The sequence below is a fragment of the Drosophila grimshawi genome, unplaced genomic scaffold (genome assembly GCF_018153295.1).
Source record: "Drosophila grimshawi isolate 15287-2541.00 unplaced genomic scaffold, ASM1815329v1 contig_44, whole genome shotgun sequence".
In the NCBI taxonomy this organism is placed as follows: Eukaryota; Metazoa; Arthropoda; class Insecta; order Diptera; family Drosophilidae; genus Drosophila; species Drosophila grimshawi.
The window spans coordinates 19,336,351-19,355,893 of record NW_025063240.1 but is presented as its reverse complement, the minus strand read 5'-3'; the positions used below and the strand labels follow the sequence as shown (position 1 = coordinate 19,355,893).

General features: G+C 40.1%; 5 protein-coding genes across 5 annotated transcripts; 2 read left to right on the top strand and 3 right to left on the bottom strand.

Annotated features, from left to right (window-relative positions):
• The first annotated feature begins 6,162 nt into the window (after positions 1-6,162).
• LOC6556795 (5'-nucleotidase domain-containing protein 1) lies at positions 6,163-8,054 on the top strand. Its single transcript, XM_001983618.3, has one exon. It carries the CDS (start codon positions 6,250-6,252, stop codon positions 7,789-7,791), a length of 1,542 nt encoding a protein of 513 aa, XP_001983654.2. The 5' UTR covers positions 6,163-6,249; the 3' UTR covers positions 7,792-8,054.
• An 875-nt stretch (positions 8,055-8,929) lies between these two features.
• On the bottom strand, positions 8,930-11,382 carry LOC6556883 (acetyl-CoA acetyltransferase). The gene is made up of 5 exons (XM_001983619.2): positions 11,172-11,382; positions 10,973-11,094; positions 10,253-10,365; positions 9,578-10,193; positions 8,930-9,512 (listed from the first exon to the last, which is right to left on the bottom strand). Exons 1-5 carry the CDS (start codon positions 11,212-11,214, stop codon positions 9,228-9,230), a joined length of 1,179 nt encoding a protein of 392 aa, XP_001983655.1. The 5' UTR covers positions 11,215-11,382; the 3' UTR covers positions 8,930-9,227.
• Positions 11,383-11,850: 468 nt separating this feature from the next.
• On the top strand, positions 11,851-12,888 carry LOC6556711 (ras-related protein Rac1). The gene has a single exon (XM_001983620.3). It carries the CDS (start codon positions 12,115-12,117, stop codon positions 12,691-12,693), a length of 579 nt encoding a protein of 192 aa, XP_001983656.1. The 5' UTR covers positions 11,851-12,114; the 3' UTR covers positions 12,694-12,888.
• Positions 12,889-15,370: 2,482 nt separating this feature from the next.
• On the bottom strand, positions 15,371-16,689 carry LOC6556785 (calumenin). The gene is made up of 2 exons (XM_001983621.3): positions 16,112-16,689; positions 15,371-16,050 (listed from the first exon to the last, which is right to left on the bottom strand). Exons 1-2 carry the CDS (start codon positions 16,581-16,583, stop codon positions 15,536-15,538), a joined length of 987 nt encoding a protein of 328 aa, XP_001983657.1. The 5' UTR covers positions 16,584-16,689; the 3' UTR covers positions 15,371-15,535.
• A 193-nt stretch (positions 16,690-16,882) lies between these two features.
• Positions 16,883-19,462, bottom strand: LOC6556856 (rab5 GDP/GTP exchange factor). The gene is made up of 3 exons (XM_001983622.3): positions 19,166-19,462; positions 18,540-19,089; positions 16,883-18,479 (listed from the first exon to the last, which is right to left on the bottom strand). Exons 1-3 carry the CDS (start codon positions 19,305-19,307, stop codon positions 17,033-17,035), a joined length of 2,139 nt encoding a protein of 712 aa, XP_001983658.1. The 5' UTR covers positions 19,308-19,462; the 3' UTR covers positions 16,883-17,032.
• Positions 19,463-19,543: the final 81 nt, after the last annotated feature.

Sequence of the window (19,543 nt, the reverse complement as noted above, 5' to 3'; positions counted from 1 at the left end):
GCTGGTTGACTTTAGCAGCCGGCAGCATTCATTCAATATATATTGGCTTAAAGATCGTTTAGCGAAGTGCTTTGCAACATTTGACACAATTTGTAGGCGTGCTTGTTTGTTGCACCCCCTTCACTGTGCCCCTCCCTCAACAACACCAACTGTGCAAACACGCAAGCGGTGAAATTTACAAGAAAAGTCACAAGTGCAGCAGTGAGAAAAAAGTGCAACTATGCAAAGCCAACACCTGATTGCTCTTTGGAGAGAAAAATGTAAATCTTCTTTGGGGATTTATTTACTTATTTATGCTGACGGAGAGACTGATTTTTAAGAGTTTAAAACGTAAACATAGAAAGCTACAAAATGTATAATAATCTCTAATAAATTTGATATATAAGTTCTCAAAACTACCACAAAGAAACTAAAGTTTGTAAAGTCCCATGAGGAACACAGACATTCTAAACTAAACTAAAACGAATTTTCATTTGAACCAACTATTACTCACTCACTCGACTAACTCATTTTACCTAGTTATTAGTCGAAAAATGTGTAGTTAAAACTTCAAGAAAAATACTTAAACCAATCAATCAACTCCAGCTGAGGATGCTTAGTATGCACAACACGTGATTCCAAATGCATGACAAATCAAATGCAACTGGCCACAAAAACAAGGGTATTCCCAACACAACAACCATAACAACAACAACAATAACAAGAAACAGTTGCATGTGCGTGCAAGGCAAAGCATAAGAAAAACGAAAAGAAAAACCGATACGGAAATGCAGATAAAAATACAAAATAAAACCTTTGGGAAATTAATGAGCTGCAAACAATGCGGACATTATTAGGCGAGATGAGGATGCGGACAGGGAGATGCAGGGCGGGAGCTGGGCGGGTTCAATATTTTGACACAAAATGCCAAAGGAGCAGAAGCAATTCCAATAATAAAAACGAAAATATACGCAAAAATGCAATAATAAAAAAAATCCCTCAAGTAAAATAATGTCGACAAACAGGCAAATAAAAGTAAAAGTGAAGACCACAAAATTCATTTGGGTAATGAAGATAATACAAATAATTTTTTGATGGTAATTATCATGATGGGAAAATGATAATGATATAGCAGACATCGATCAAACCCAAAAGCCAAACGCATTACAAGTATAATCAAAACAAAACGGAAAATGTGTGAAAAAATACGAGTGAGATAAAACAAAGAGAGTGAAAGAGAGGAGGAGGGTTAGAGGGAGTCTAAGACTGGTTCACAGTTTCTAGTCAAAAGCTGGGTCAAATATTGCGCCACAAAACAAAGCAGCAGCAGCAGCAGCAACAACAACAGAAACGGCAGCTAAACGGTTCGCTATTCATTTTACACCTTCCACGAAATCAACTACACCAGCACCCCCTCTTAATCCCCTCCCGTTTTCCAACGAAACGTTGTAAACAAATCAAAAGGAGGTCAAACAATAATCGCACACAACAAATCGGGACTGCAGTCAAAGCAAAGAGCAAAAACAACAATAACAACAAATATCAAGTACAGTTTGAATCTGCGCAACGGGGGAGCTGCCAACTTGTCGATAATTGCAAACAATTCTTAAGTGCTGCCATTTGCCAAAGGAAGGGAAGAGAGGAAAGCACTTAACAAAAATGTACTCAAACTGATTTTTCGTTTGATGCTTTCAAATGTAAACAAAATGTTATTTTTAACGCAATTGCAAGAAGCAAACAAATATGGGGGGAAGAGTGAGAAGGGAGCGAGAAGGGGGGCTGCTGATTGCTGAGTTTATGCTTATGCAAAGTAAATGTTGCGGAATTGATTGCTGGACTTAAACAGTTAAGCGAATGTGTAAATTATCAAGAATTGCCCAAGCACAATTCTTAATGAGTCATGCATCGCTAAGATCGCCAGCCAGCCATCCAAGCAATATATAAAAGAAATCTCAAATCAAGAATAGTAGAAATGAAGGGTTAAGTGTGAATATAGTTGAAGTTTTATAGGCACTATGAGATTCAGCAAAAAGAAGCTTTAAAAAAGATTTTTGATTATAAAGAGGGTCAATTCAAAATGAAGATTTAAGTAACTGTGGTGTAGCTACGGACCTGTATACAGATTGTGTAAGAATCTTTACTATAGATACAAATTTAGATATTGTGTAGATATATATAGTTATAGATATGAAAAGGATTTTATTCCCCTAAGAAATCGATTGATTGCATAGATATATATATATATATAGATTTAGTAAACAAATGGAATTTAGGTATTAATATACATAGACATAGAGATAGTTTAGATTCTATTTGTCTAGATTGCAAGTTTATTTAGATATAGTAAACACCTACTCTATACATATATATTTTATTATACATATACTGTAAATATAAATACATTACAGATTGCATTCCCCTAAGAAATCAATTCATTGCATGCTCACCTACATTTATTATATACATTACTCTATATAGTAAACTTTCATTCATTTAACCCGCACACATTTTCGATTGAAATCCACTTGTAATGCTTATCTGGAGATACTTTGACCCACATTAATACGTCTCAGCTTGTTTTCGTCGAGTGTTTTTGTTTTTCTTTTTCAAACTCATCGATTTATGGATTAAAGTCTTTCAAATTCTCACGCATCATCTTTTCTCCACACACATAATTATAGATATAAGAGATATACCAAAAATATGTATCTTAAACCCATTTCAGTTGCAATTAGTTGCCACTTCCTGTTGCCGCAAGAAACTCTCTCCAAAAATTCAATTGATGAACAAAATCGATTAACAGCTGATGAGAAATTCGATTATTCCTCTTATTTTTGTTGGTCAAAGGGTTAAAACAGGTGTCTCCGCCTACGCCCAAAAAAGTTAAGAGGTTGCCGCCGCAAAAGCTAAGAAAAAAACTCGTTAATTTCTTAGCAATTTTGTGTAATTGCCTTTTCAGCTCAACATAACGTGCCAGCAACTAATAAGCCATTAACACGTTTATCCGGCCCAAAGGCACAGCCAAGATTGTGGGAGGGGAGTGGGGGAGGGGTGAGTTCAGGCAGTTCAGCACTGAAATTTGGCCACGCACATCGAAAATATTATTGTGCATTTTATTTTTTTTTTTTCATTTTGGGTCAGTGGGAAAAAACTATGAATTTCCTCAATTAGAGTATTGCTGCAAGGCACGACGACCTCGACGAAGATAAGGAAATGCAAATAAGAAATGAAAATAAATAAAATTGCTAAAAAAAAAATAGCCAATAACAGCTAATAAAAATAAAAAACAAGAAAACTTCGTAATCTTTATTAAGCACAACAGCGAAAAAAACATGTATTTTTAACAACCAAATTTCTGGCTAATAAACATGCCGGTAAATAGCTATTAAATAGCTAAAAATTGCAACTCTGATTGCAGTCTGCAAAAGGTATTCCAGTCGCGCTCTCTCTCACTCTCCCTCGTACTCTTGCGCTTATGGTATTGTTGCAATCGCCACAAACGCTAAACGAATCTCTTGTCTGCTGGGTCAGCAGGTCAAAAGCGAGGCGCCCAAAGCGACCAACAACAACAACACACATTCAAAATACAAAGCAATAAACCATGCATTAAAAACCGTTAAAAAAAAGCGCATAACAAATTCATCTCTTTGAGATTCTTTTGGAAAGTGACTCGACACTGGAAGTGCTCTCATGCTCCCATTAGAATAGGGCCAAGAGAACAACAAGTGTTAGAAGAGTGCAGCTCACTTGCGTTGCTCAAGTGTCGCTCTCTAGCGTCTGCTGCTTAAGGCATCAATATATGTAAATATATTATGCAAAAACATAAACAAACAAAAAACTGAAGCGACGCAGCTGGAAAAACAAATAGATAGGAAATATCACAGCAGGATTGTTTATGAAGTGAAGAGATAAGTGTGAAATGATGTGGGTGAACAGAGCAGAGTGTGTGTGTGAAGAGAGCACTTAATAGTTCAATTATAACGGCATATGGTAAAACAGATAATAAATTTGAATTTTATTTACTTGTAGTGAAAATGCTTTAAATCAATTATATAAAAAAATGCATAATGTCCTTGAAACTATTGTCACATAAATAATGTAAATATTATCGTGCTGCTTCTCTTTCACTTTCTTCGATTTTTTCATGAATATTTTATTACATTAACATTTACATCAATCGCTTGCTTCAATTGCTTTGTGGCCCACGCAGTGTTTGCAGCTGATATCAATCGATAGACACACACACAACACATGCACAGATAAATAAAGCGCAGCCCACGCATAACAACAACTGCCGTTGCACAGTTATGCGCAAACATACACATACAGACACACATATAAATGCAAGTGTATGTCTGAAAGAGAGCAAGCGAATAATATTATCGCAGTCGGCGGTCGGCGGACAAATTCAAAGTTATTACGAAATCGCAATCGAACATAACGGTAGATAGCAAACGCAATACACACACATATACACACTTGCAAAGATAGACAAAACGAAATAGAAGAAAACGGCTGCGTTCAGCAGACCAAATCTGTTTGATTTGTGTGGAAAATCAACAAAAACTTCACAAAAATATAATAACTAAATATTACAGTTTAAGTAATCGCGTTATTTTTTGTGATTTTGCTGGTTGTAAAAAAATAAACAGAGTACATTTTGCCAGCTGAATGCATCCAAATATGGATTAAAATTCAATGCAATTGCACCAGAAGAAGCAGAAGCAGCAGAAGAAGCAGCAGCAAAGCGACTGCCCAAGCGAATGCTAAGACAATGGCGTAAAACACAAAACAAGCGAATAAGCGTAACTGGCAAAGTAGTCAGAACAAAAAAAGAAGAAAAAAAGAGTTGCCCGCAAGCAGCGAAATAGAAAAGAAAAGCCAAAGAACCAAATGCCAGAGAAGAGTAGCAAGCAAACTAAACATACACACACACACACACCACATATGGAGTCATTTTTTTTGCCACTGCAGTTGCTATTTATGGGAAGTGAATTATATTTGCTGTTCTCTTTTCGCAAAAAGTTCTTTTTTTAGCAAGTGTTTCAGTTTTGCTTACCTTATTTATTGCAGCAGCTGCTTCGTTGAATTACTTAATAATTTCGGCTACAAGCAACACGAGACTTTTTTTTTTCAATGCGGCGACGCATGCGCAACCAGCAAAAACACAAAACCAAATTCAAATTGGAATTTGAACCCCGCAAAATCAAATGCAAAAATAAAGCAAAGCAAAGCAAACTTCTTCTGTGCCTCTTCCTCTTCTCACTCACTCACACACACAGACACAAGCACAGAGCGAATTTGTCGCACTCACACACACGATTACACGCACTGCATTTGCAGTCGGTTTTTTTTTCGAAGTATGTGTGTGTGTTTGTGTATTTTCGATACTTTTGCTTTGGTTGTGTTGTGGATTTATGCTTTTATATTCAGCTTAATGCACACTATTTATTTAAACACAAAACACAATTTGCACAGATTTTCACATTTGTTTTACGCTTGTCGCTTGCGGCACTTTATTTCCTTCCGTGCACATGCACTTTGTCGACACTAATACACTCATAGAAACGATAACTTCAAGAGACACACGCACACACACATATATATACATATGCTTATGCAAAAGCAAAACGGCTTTTTGCATTTACTGGGATTTTAAATTCAAAATCAAGGATTTATCAAGAATTAAAATCTATACGTTGTCGAACATTTTTGCATTTAAAAAAACATTTAACACGCGTCGGCGGCCATTTGTTTGAATAGAAGACAACAACACATTTCACGCGAATTACCGTCCGCAACCGCGTCCAACCCGTTTGATGTTGTTTTTGTTTATGGTAAAAACTAGGGATGTTAACAGCGCAAGCACATCGATAACTATGCCAAGTGCATGAACTGTAAGTAAACTATCGATAGCAGCACGATCGAGACTAACTCAAGCTAAAAGCGTGTATAATGAAGTGTAAACAAAGTGAGCGACAATGTAAAGACTATAACATATTTACTCACTAAAACTAAACAGCAATAATCAATTTTTTTGTTTACCATTATTCAGTGCGATAGTCGTTAAATTGGTCAAATGTGTGACACTGAACCGTAACACAGCGTTGCTTCTGACTATCGATAATACCAACGATTGTTTTGATGTTCTTGCATTGCTTATGAACAACACACACGAAAAAGAATAATGTAGAAACATAATTAAAATTAAATAAAGTACAACGACGGACATGTTTTAAGCCACATTGTAAAGAAAACAAAACGAGAATAATGCATGGGTGCGTCTGGCGAACGGGTGTAAGTCAGCTAACATCCAGCATGCGTGCAGCTGCAGTAGCAACAACAGCACAGCGCCAAAAAGATGTTCTATCGAAATTACATAAAGCGCTCGAAGGAACACAATCGCGGCGAATTAATCAGCTGTTCGCACACACACATACGCAAAGACATTCACGTTTTTCTGCAAGCACAATTATGAATTCTTTGCGCAAGGAGTTGGATTTGATGGTCTACGATATAATTGGCTTCGATCTGGATGGGACACTGTTGCGCTACGATCTGTTTGAGATGTCAATGCTGATTTACGATGCGCTCAAACAGTATCTGGTGGAGAACAAGAACTATCCGCCGGAACTGTTGGAGCAGAAGCTGGACATGGATTTCCTGCAGAAGGGTCTGATGTTGGATGGGTCACGTGGCAACATACTCAAATTGAGCAACGAGGCGTCTATTTTGCGTGCGTCGCACGGCACTCGGCGGCTCAGCGACGAAGAAATCGTGGCCATCTATGGCAACGAGAGACGCTGGGATGTTGCCACCGCCTTCTGCAATGATCCGCTGTCGACGTGGAATGGTCCCGCTTCTAATCAGATGCGCACCCTGCTCGACTATTTTGATATGCCGTCTGCCATGGTCTTCGCCCAGGCCGTGGATATTGTGGACAAGGATGAGGGAGGCGGTGGACGCAGGGATTATAAGGTGTGGCCTGATCTGCTGGATGCCCTCATGCACAACTACACTCGGGATAACTTTGCCAATGATCAGAGCTTGTATTTCAAGGCGATGCGTGCCGAGCCGCAACGCTATGTGCTGCCCAGCAGTGGCAAGTTGCTCGAGTGGCTGCAACAGTTGCGTGCCATGGGCAAGAAGACCTTCCTCTTGACCGGCTCCAACATTGATTTTGCCAATTTGACAGCGACACATGCACTGGGCCCAGACTGGCAACATCAGTTCGACTTCATTGGGACGTACGCCAAGAAACCGGGTTTCTTTACACAGCAGCGTCCATTTCTACGCGTCGACGAGGAGGCCAAGCAGGAGTTGCCGGGCAGCGAGATCAGTCTGCAGACGGATCTGCAAGCGGGCCACATTTACTCCCAGGGCAATTGGCATCAGTTGCATCAGACGATGGCCAAACTGTTGGGCAAGGATGCCAGCAATGCTCGAGCACTCTATTTTGGTGACAATATCATCCAGGATATTTATACGCCGGTCAAGCATCGCGATTTCGATACGGTTGCCATCGCTGAGGAGTTGTTTCTGCTCGAGCAATCGGATTATCAGTTTCGCTCTGTGTTGAACTCCAAGTTCTGGGATTCGTATTTCATCAGTGGCAACACTCCAACGATTTGGTCCGGTTTCATTGCCAACTATGCCCAGCTCTGTGTCAGTTCCATGGATCAAATCGCCCAAAAGTCGCCGCAGGAACGCTTCATTTGCACCAACGTCAATGGCTTCTATCCGGCTCCGCCAGAGCAACTGGAGTACAGCAATCTCACCAGCAGCTGGCATGGCGGCAATGTCGGAGCTTAATCCAAACAACAACTACAAAAAACATTCTCAACAAAAGAAAATCTCAAAATTTGACACACAACTTTCAAAAGTACAATAATACAAAAATTAACAGTTCGAAATTCTATATATATATACATATATATAAGACCATATAGATATCTAAAACTGTATTCGATTCGAAAATCTCAGAAAACACTCTACAAAAGATGCAAATATTTAGAAAATTGTCAGTTTTCCAAATAAGACAGCAAAATTTTAAAAGTGCAATAAGCAAAAGATTCTAAATTGTTTATATATATGTATATATATATATATATATATATATATATATATGACTATACATATGTCTAAGATTGTAAATGATATCCAAAGAAAACACAACCAAAGAAAAACACAATTTAAGTTTTTCAAAATGGGATATGCAAATTTAAAAAAGATTTTCAATTTATATAAAGTATAAAGTAAACATAAATTCCAGTTGTGGTATTACTAATATTAACTAATTAACTAAACAAGCCAAAAATAAATGCGGACAAATACATTTGTAAAAATCGCTTGTTTTTCCATTTGTTGAAACTAACTCGTTAAACTAAAACCAAATTGTTAATAAGTGAAATGCATTTCAATAAACAAATAAATGCGAAACAAAACTTGTAGCTTCAACGTTTATACAATAAACAACAAATGTTTCTAATATGAGTTATTTATTCATTCTAATTGCCAAAGTCGAAACCATTTATAAACTTCACTTTAAATTTATAAATTCGATTTAATATTTTAATCAGATGCTGATCATTTATTGTTATCCATCAAGATAGCTTTAAAACTGAGAGACCAGCTTAAAGAGAAAAACAGATAGAAAGATAGACTAGTAGACCTGATCACGAATATATATATAATATATGATTATAGACATCTCGAACAGTGTCTTATAAAATTAACGACAAAATTATTATATCCTCTGCAAGTGTATTAAAAACAAATCTACTTCGAATTTAATTTAAATGACAAAAAATATTGCACAAAATAAGAATTTTTCGATTAAAAATTGCAGTTACTGCTCGACGAGTGATCACTGTACTTGAACGCACTAAACACAGTGCTAACAAGTGTAAATTAAACCAGTTCCAGTTCAAATCAAATTCATATTTTCATATAAATTTATAATACACATAAAAATTGATTTATTCATTCACATTTTAATAACCAACACCGTTTTTTACATATTTAGAAGTTGGAAAACTTTTAGATAAACTATAAAGCTGTTCATGGCGTATTATTGTCGTATATAGATGCTATTCGCTACTGAATTTGAGACATTTACAAAGAGTATAAATTAAATTAATATTTGTGACAGAGAATAATACAAGAAAGAAACCCGAATACCAAATGGAAACTTTACATCAAAGACTACGGATATATATAGAGTTATAGCTCGATGATCTTTGACTGGTTTAGAGGATGCGCTCCACGGCCAGGGCTATGCCCATGCCGCCACCAATGCAGAGGGAGGCGATGCCACGTCGTCCGCCGGTGCGCTCCAGCGCGTAGAGCAGGGTGACCAGAACACGGGCACCCGACGCACCAATGGGATGACCCAAGGCGATGGCGCCACCATTAATGTTCACCTTGTTGGCATCCAGCTGGAGGCACTGCACCACGGCCAGCGATTGAGCGGCAAATGCCTCGTTCAGCTCGTACAGATCCACATCGTCGCGTGTCCAGCCAATCTTGGTGAGCTGAGGACAAGAAAAGGTTACAGGTTAGAAGATGTTATGACTCCTCAACCTTCTACTACGCATACCAATGCCTCCACAGCGCTAACCGGACCCAGGCCCATCAAGTTGGGTTCGAGGCCCGTTTGTGTCCAGCCCACAATTTTGGCCAGCGGCTGCAGATTGCGTTGCTTGAGCTGCTCGCCGGACATGAGGAGCACGGCCGCGGCGGCATCATTAACGCCGGATGCATTGCCGGGAGTAACGGTGCCGCCATCCTTAAAAGCGGAACGCAACTTTTGCAATTGCTCGATGCTGCAGTTGGTCTTGATGTACTCGTCCTTGGCAAAGAGTTCCGTGCCCGATCGATCCCTGATCTCGACGGCGACAATCTCCCGCTCAAAGTGGCCAGCCAGCTGGGCCTGTGTCGCACGCTGTTGCGAATCCAATGCGCTGGCATCCTGCCTCGTTCGGGAGATGTCATACTTCTCGGCCAGATTCTCGGCAGTGATGCCCATGTGTATCTGCTCCATGGCATCCGTTAGGCCATCGTTGAGCATGGAATCGACCAGTGTGCCGGGACCCATCTTGACGCCCTGACGCAAATGCATCACGTGCGGCGCCAGCGACATATTCTCCTGTCCGCCAGCAATCACAATCTGTGCATCTCCAGCACGTATCGCCTGATAACCCAACACAACAGTTCTGCAACGGAGTATTTATTAATTTCCATTTCAATTAGCTGCATAGCTGGGTGTACCCACTTGAGTCCGGAGCCGCAGAGCATGTTGATGCCGTAGGCGGGCACGTCTATGGGCAGGCCAGCTTTCAGAGATGCTTGTCGCGCGGGATTCTGACCTTGCCCAGCAATCAAGGTCTGGCATAGAAAATAATAGATAAATTTATAATTTAGCTATGCAAATAATATGCAAGCGAGCGATGCGCAATAAGATCTGCCCCAATCGAACGAAGAGAACGGACAGGATACCCTGTAAATATGCATTTGCCTAGTAACAAATTTTGTGAAGGCTCAACTTTCTCATCGAAATTTATTGATAACGATAAATAATCACAAATTATACGGCATTATATGTCTATCTCAGATAATATAATGAAATGTATGCTTATAATGCTCAAATCCCGATCTAATCGATATTTATCGATAACGAAAAACTAGTGAATTGATGGAAATTAATTATTCCTAGGCGAAGTTTAAACGGAAAATAGACACTTAAAGTATATAAAGCCTCTAGCTCATTTACATATCGCCAAAAAAACAAGAAATCGATATTTATCGATTTTGAACATAACAAGAACGGGGCAATTTGTTCGATTACTCATTACTCAACTGAATAGTCATTATTCTACTCACTTCCCACACTGTCAATATACCCCATGCCACATAAGTGGCAGGGTATTAAGATACTTGACAGACAAGCGGAAAGCAACAATTGAAACTTATTGTGATAACTTTATTTGCTTACCTGGCCCATGATGACTTCGTTGACTTGTTGAGCCTCGACCTTGGCCCGTTGGAGCACCTCTTTGATGACGACGCTGCCCAGATCGGATGCCTTTAGTTTGGAAAGCGATCCATTGAAACTGCCTGCAAAGAGAAAGTTTTTAGAGCATTGTTAGATAAAATGATTACATCAGCTTTTCAATTGCTTAGCAAGTGTTTACCAATTGGAGTACGGGCCGCAGATACAATATACACGTCAGACATGGCGAAGCAATCAATTTTTCAAGCAAATGTTTATGTTTTAAGTGATAAATAAGCAATAAATATAGCGCAGCCGAAACTATGCCGTTGTTGCCTCGCTCAGCGCGCTGAAACAACTGCATTCGCCGATGCGGCGAGCATGCTGCTCACAATGATATTCGCCGCAACGATAGGTAAATACGGTGCAGCAATCACAGTGGAACATATCGATTAAATCGATTAGAAGTAATAATAGTATTTAAATTCAATGTTGTTTTAAGTTAAAGTAGAGCAGCCAGAGAAGTCTAGGGCAGCCGTAATTTTAAATATTTCAATATTTTCATATTGGATTATTGTTAGTATAATATGTTTAAGACTTTTCTTTGTGCAATATGTAATTGAAAACCGTTGCGTACTCCCATTGCTTGTTATTATTTAAAAATGGGAATACCATAGATACCAAAAACATATGTTTTCACATTTCTTTTGATTATTTAAAAATGGGAATACCACCAAGCAGTTTAAATAAACCCATATCGATGCTAGTAAATGCACACCCAACGAAATCGATACTATCGCTAAGTGGCAATGATTAATTCGCTGAAGGTATCGTTGGGTTATCGATACGATATCAGAGTACACAGAAAATTATTTTTTGCCTGACAAAAAACCAACAAAAAAACGCACAAAACGCGCTTCGCAAACGCAATAAGAACAAACGCGCGACGCCTGGGACAAATAACCAGAAGCAATAATTAGCACAAGATTAACGTTGTTTGTACAAAGGAGCCGACAGTGCAGCATCAGCAGCTCAGCAGCAGCAGCAACAGCCCTCGCCCAACAACAACAGCAACGACAACAACAACAACGCCAACACCACCACCCTAATTTACAAAAACAAGAAGCAAAGCAAACGCAACAAATATGCAGGCGATTAAATGTGTTGTTGTTGGCGACGGTGCAGTGGGTAAAACCTGCCTGCTCATCAGCTATACGACAAATGCATTTCCCGGCGAATATATACCGACCGTATTCGATAATTATTCGGCAAATGTGATGGTCGATGCGAAACCGATTAATTTGGGTCTGTGGGATACGGCCGGACAGGAGGATTATGATCGTTTGCGTCCATTGTCGTATCCACAGACGGATGTCTTCCTCATCTGCTTCTCGCTGGTGAATCCGGCCTCGTTTGAGAATGTGCGCGCCAAATGGTATCCGGAGGTGCGTCATCATTGTCCGAGCACACCGATCATCCTTGTTGGCACCAAGTTGGATTTGCGTGACGATAAGAACACGATTGAGAAGCTGCGCGACAAGAAGCTGGCACCCATCACCTATCCCCAGGGTCTGGCCATGGCCAAGGAGATCGGTGCTGTCAAATATTTGGAGTGCTCGGCACTGACGCAAAAGGGTCTGAAGACCGTTTTCGATGAGGCTATCAGATCGGTTTTGTGTCCCGTTCTGCAGCCCAAATCCAAGCGTAAATGCACATTGCTCTAATTTTAAGAAGCACACGCACAGCACACACACACCACACACATACACAGCACACACACACACACCAAACACACACACACAACACACCCACGAAGCATTGTATTTGTATTTGTCGTCAAGTCTATTTAATAACGTAATATTATTAACTAAATAACAATTATGTAACTTAAGCCAGCAGCCAGCAGGCTGAGAGAGATCGAGAGATAGAAAGAGAGAGAAAGAAAAAGAAGGAGAAGGAGAGAGGAGTCCAGTTGTATTTTTTGCTTTGTTAAAAAACTTGCCCAACTCGAAGAAAAACCCGAATTTTCGAACTCAAACATTTCTCTAGTTCTTCTGTTAAATTGTCATTAACTTTTTGATTGATTGTCGTGTTTGTCTTTTGTTCGTTACGTGTGTTTATTGTTTATCAATAATATTAATAATAATAATAATACATATTTTTGCAAACATGCTTTTCCCCCATACTAATTTCAACCATGTGCATTAATTTGAACTAAAAGTTAATTAAAAATTAATGTTGTAAAACCAAAAAAAAGAACTTGAAAAGAACTTACAGTGGTTGCTCGAAGTGGAGAACTCTATGTTCCACATGAAATTATAAAAAGTTCTCTTTCACCTTGTTTGTTATCATATATCATAATTTGAATTAAGGGATTTCCACTTTGAGAAAATGTTTAATTGTTATAATATGTATTTTTGTGTAAAAATTGGTCGATTTTCGAATTTGACAAAGTTTAAATAACTCAACACATTTTTGAGTTGAGCCAATCAACGAATCCATTTAGCGAGCGATCACTGTAATTGAATGAAAATTGTATATGTAAGGAGCCGATAAGTCGCAACTGCATAAATACACAATGTAGAGATGATTGTGGCAAGAGGAAGTCGCAAGCAACTCGAAGCAGCCAGTAAAAACGTTCCATTGCACTTACAACAAAACCAAACCGAAAGAAAAACACAGAAAAACTCAACAAAAAACAAAAAAACTTTTGTATTTAGATGTTGAATTGAATCGAAGGATGGCAAAGATTAGGTATGAATTGCAGCTAAATAAAATGAAGCAGAAGTAAACAAATACACAAACACACACACATATATATATATATAAATATATATATATTTGGCAATTTGATGTATGACATGATGCTACATTTCCTAAAAGGCATCCAAAAAACCAAAATAATTCCAATAAGAACAAAAAATACTTGCGGAACGAAAAGAACTTTTTAAAATTGCTAGTTTCAGCAGGTGCATACATACATACAAAAATACATACATACATACATATACATACATATATAAGATAAAGTCCTTCGTATACTATGTACATGTACTGATTTAAAATACACAAAGAGAAAAGAAAAATGAAAAACAAAATACAAACAACTGAAACTTTGAATACTTTTTAAATATTCAAAAACGGGCAAAACAAATTAATAACAAACATATACATAAATGTGTCAATGGAAGTCAAAATAAAGCATAAAACAATATATAATAAGTCTTTACATGTTGAGTGTTGAGTACCCCTATCAAGCAAGCTATATATATATATATATATATATAATAATTATATGTAAATTCATACTATATATATATGTATATATATATAGACATGTGCGATTTTCAGCGACCTCAACAGGTCTACGTTTTTTTCTGTATTTTTAGATGCGCTTGCTGAGAGTCTTTGAATTTTTGAATTAAAGAAAACATCGCTCGAGTAAAAATAATTTAAAATATGTATAATAATTATTATTATATATATATTAATATGAAATAATTTAATATATATATATATTTTTTTTTTTGTTTAGCGTTAATAGCTGAATTGATAAGGAGATAAGGCATATCCGACTATTCAGCTAACTATGTGAACTCAGCCACTATGCAAGATATCTTCTTGAAACTTGAAACACATACGTCTTCTACTTTTAAGTAGTACATATGTGAAAATCAGTCAAATCGGAGCACTAATTCATATAGCTGCTACAACTATCGTTCGAGAAATGAGTTCTTGTGTGAGAAACTTTATTGTTTTCATTGATATCACAAACAAACTCATTTATAATGCCTGCGACAATTAGCAAGACATCGGAAGACTACAAAAATAATTGAAAACTTTCTTTATTTTCAAAGTTAAAACTCGTATAATGCTTGGATAAATACATTATTTATTGGGTAAGTAAATGAAGCATATTTATAAAGAGTATCCGAAGTTCGTCTTGCTTTGGTTGGGTTGAATTTCTCATGTTGGTTTTCAATTTCAGCTTGGGGCTATCATTGAACAAAAATGCTTATCACAGCAAAAAAGAATTGAATACCAAAATGGAAGAGGCAGCAAATCAGTTCAGCTGCTGCTGCTGCTGCTTCTTAATGATGGAATGTTCTCGCAGCTGGAAATTAATCGGGCACACAGCCGAACCAACAACAACAACAACAACAACTTAAAGCATTTCTATGTTTATGTTCCGCCAGTCCGAACATGTGTGTAATGTATGCAAGCAAGTCTGTGTGTGTGTGTGCGAGTGTGTGTGTGGGTCGTCTACTCAGATGACGTGTCCGTTGAAGAGAACGACCCCGCATGGACCAATCATTAAAGAGTCTGCCTGTCTCTCATCTGGCGGCTGACGTGGTTGTTTTCCTACGCACATCAATTGAAATGAAATTAATACGAATTCCGTTTTAAGTTAAGTCTGTGTTTATAATGCACTTTGCTGTTGGTTTGAGTTAAGTTGAGTTGTTTGTCTGTGACTTAAATGGCTAAGAAGTATTACAATTTATTTGGCATTCGAGTTGCGATTTTGTTAACTATAGCTTAGAAAAAAGATTGGTTCGCTTTTTTTGTTTAGAACTCATCGTGGCGAGCGAGTGCCTCGCCAAAGTCCGTCACCTGGGAGCCGACGAAGACATCGTATTTGTCGAGTATTTCCTCTTTGGTTAGCTGCTCATCGTGGTCCACATCCGCCTCAAAGATCAGATGTTTGGCCTCGCTCTCCGCATGATCGAAATCATTGGGCGATATCCATTGACGGATCTCGTTCTCGGTCAGGTAGCCATCGTTGTCCAGGTCGCGATGCTTGGAGAATGACTCGCGTTCGCTGAGCACCCATTCGGGTTCCTCCTCATCGGGTTCGGAGGGACGATACATGTCTCCGATGTATTCATCCACAGAGATTTTGCCATCCTTATCCTTGTCGAGATCATCGGTGGTCTCCTGCAGCACCACATCACGCATGGTGGGATGGTCCTCGGGATGCAAAAACGCAGTGAACTCCTCGATAGTCAAACTATCATCCAGATCCCGATCGGCGACAGCCCAGCGACGACGATCGCGGGCCAACATGCTCTTGTACGAAATGCCTGGCGAGAATTCTGATTTGTTAATCGATCAATTCTATGAGAAGATGCTGCAGCTGCTTACCCTGCTCCTCGTGCTCCAATTCCTCCTTGCTTAGCGTATCCATGAAGCCGTAGATGCTCTTGCGATAGACATCCCAGCTGATGGTTTTATTGTTATCCGGATTGTGTTGACGCCAAATGCGACTCACATCCTCGTCGATGTAGCGACGTTGTGTGTACTGAATCCACGCCTTCAGCTCAGCTAGTGTTATGAATACATTCTTATCTGCATCGATACGATCCACAATCAGACCCAAGCGTCGCTTGCTCTCCTCCGGCGTCAGTTCGTCAAACTTTTTGGCTTCATCGGCGCCCAGAAATGATTCGTGATCGTATTGCGAATTGTGTTCACCGGCATCAAAATGCTTTCCATGCAGCGAATCGTGCTCCAGCGGATTATGTGGCAATTCTCCATTACTATCCGGTATGCTTGAGGCAGCAACCAGACTGATTATCGCTGCGGCAGCAACAAGTACAAATGTTCCAGTTGTCATTTTTGTGCCGGCTCAGACTTCAAGTCTATTGCCGTCCGAACGCTTTGAGTATTTGAACAAGAGTAATTTGAGCTAGAACAAAACTCATGCAATGAAGCCTCAGAGTATCGATAGCTTTTGAGTGCATTGTCCAAGAGTGCTTATATCGATACGATGTATCGATGCCATTTTAGATTTATCGAGAGATAAGCAAAATAACGTATCTTTATTTTGAATAGTGAAAAGCATTTGAAATAAATGTTTATTAGTATTATAATATTATTTATAATTGCGTAATAAGATTTATTATTTTTCATCTCTATTATTTCATATCTTCTGGCTTCGTGTGTCAACTTGTTTATTTCATTTGGATAAAATACTTAAAAGTAATTATTTTTATAATACAAATAAATATGTGCAATTAAATTCAAGCGTTATTTACAATTTGTTCTTAGGTGCAGGAAGGACATTTACTTATTATTTGTTGGCTGTCCGGGATCATTGACATCCTGATTGAGTGAACTAAAGTCACCCGTATTGCACGAGATGCTTGGAATATCGAAATTGGAGAATCCCCGATAATTGGCCACCTCCGGCTTTAAGGGGGATGGCAAAAGTACACCCGTGGCGGGCACATCGCTGTCTATCAAGCTATCCAACGTGGTATCCAGCACACTGGTCTCAGCTACAACGGGTGCTTTTGGAATTCCGCGCTGCGCAAGTGGATCAAATTCATCCAAATTCAGTTTTGGATCATCGGCAACGCTATTATCGCCACTCTGATCGGACAAATCGAAATCGTAGTTGATGTTCGTCAATCCACCTTGGAATTCGTGGCCCAGCATCAGGACATCAGCATGCTCCGAGGATTCCTCCAGCAGCGATACAGCATCGAAGGGCGTATAATTGTTGAAGAGGGGCGAGGCGAACAACTGATCCGTTTGGGCCAACTGATGATGCAGCGGCGACAGACGACCCACAGAGCTGACACTCGTATCCTTCAGCGAGAGCGTATGCGACGCCTCCAACTGGGCTTCCTCGACAGGTTTCTCCTTCTCCTTGCCCTTAGCGGCTATCAGCGAGTGCTGATTGTGTGCGCCACTCAGCAGATTGGACGAATAATGGCCAACGGCTGCCTCAACGCCATCCTGTGCCAAATGAGCACGCGCCTGGGCAATCAGATGAGGCGGCGTCTTAATGGGCAGCAGTGTTAGTGGCGCCTTGGCCATCACAGTGTCCACCTTCTCCGTCACCTCACGCTGAAACTCAAGCAATTCGCGCTCAAAGTCCTTGATCCCGTTGCTAATCGCCGTATTTCGTTTCTGCAACTGTTCCATGCACTTCATATTCTCCGAGATGAGATGCAGACTCTCGCAGGCGAGCAACGCACTCTCCCAAGGCGTGCTAAAGGCCTGGGCGCCCGACATTAAAGACTCAAACTCATCGGCACCAATGCTCAAGCTCTCATTGTTTAGATTCTCAATGAAGGCAATGGCCGAGCAGAGATTGGTGAAATAATAGCCACCCTCGCCGCTCATCACTCGCGACGCAATCGTGAAGCGATTCACAAAATTCAAATTGCTGTGCAGGCGCACCGGATTCGCTTTGAGCACCACAAAGATTAGCGCTGGCAGGAAATCATCAGCACTTGCAGGTCCGCCCTTGGAGCTCTTGAGCAGCTCGAAAATGTGGCGACAACAGCGAACGGTGCACAACAGTTTCTCCTGCGGCGAATAATACGAATCGATGCCCACCAGCTCCGAGATGGCATTGTAGACCAAATCCCTCGCCTCCGCGTTCACCTCATCAATGCTGCAATCGAGATGCTTCGATGTTATCCAGCTCAGTTGTCGTATGCGCTTCTGCACCTTAATATCGCTCTCCTCATCAGTGGTAAAATATGGACTGAAGAGCAAGCTGCAAGAGAAGAGATATCAGTTTGTCTGCAAGTTTGAGCAGAGAACTTTTGGAACTCACTTGTGATTCTGTGTCATGACGACCTTCTCAAAGAAATCGATGGCACTCTCGCGATCCTCGTTCGTTGCGATCTCGAAGCGTGCATCATTATGCACAATGTCCGCGAAGCGTGTGTAAGCATTCTGGACAAGATCGGACAGTTCATCGACATTCTTGCTGCTGTGATTGTTCATGTATTTGCGTATCTCGTGATCCAAACGCTGTATCTCGCTCTTCAGCTTGCGCTTGGCATCGTCCGGCAGACGCAATTGACGCAGCTGCAACATAAACTGCGATTCGGTGGCACTCGGAATGCGAGGCTGATGTTGTTGTTGTTGTGCAACAGCAGCAGGAAATGTATTTTTTAGTGTCTTCTGGAGCACAGCCGGCACGGTGAACTTCTTTCGGGGCATGGTGCTAGCTGTGGCAACTGGCGAGGAATCGGATTCGTGCTGCTGTTGCTGCTGCTGCTTCTTTTTGACACGGTCCAGCGAGAGCGAATGCTGCGGCGACCTGCGCTCGATCGATCCACCAGCGGAATTGGCAGCTTCATGATACTCGCTAGCTCTCTCTAAGGATAGAAAGGGGAAGCACGAGAGTGTGACTAATTGTCGTGTCTAGAGATAAATCGAGTGATCCACGCTTACGCTTTTTCCGCTGCTTATCGTTGCGTTCACGGAAACACTTCGAGCAGAGTCCATCGAACTGTGTGTTTCCATAGTAACCGCAGCCCTGGCGGCATTTCAGATCTTGCTGACCGATTCGCAGCATCGGCGCACGGTTCGCCATGATTACAATTTACAATTTACTTTTTACTTGAATTTTGTACGAATCGGATTTATTGCGAATTCTTATTTGGGGTCCAGGCTGATAGTCGATTGATGATAAACAGCTGATAGCAGCGTTATCTCAACGATGTATCGATGTCTTGCAGCTCAATGGGGCGATAGTTCGATTTACTACTCACTTCATCTTTGCAGTAGTATCGATACCTTGGCTTTTGAAAAACTGTTATAATTGATTTG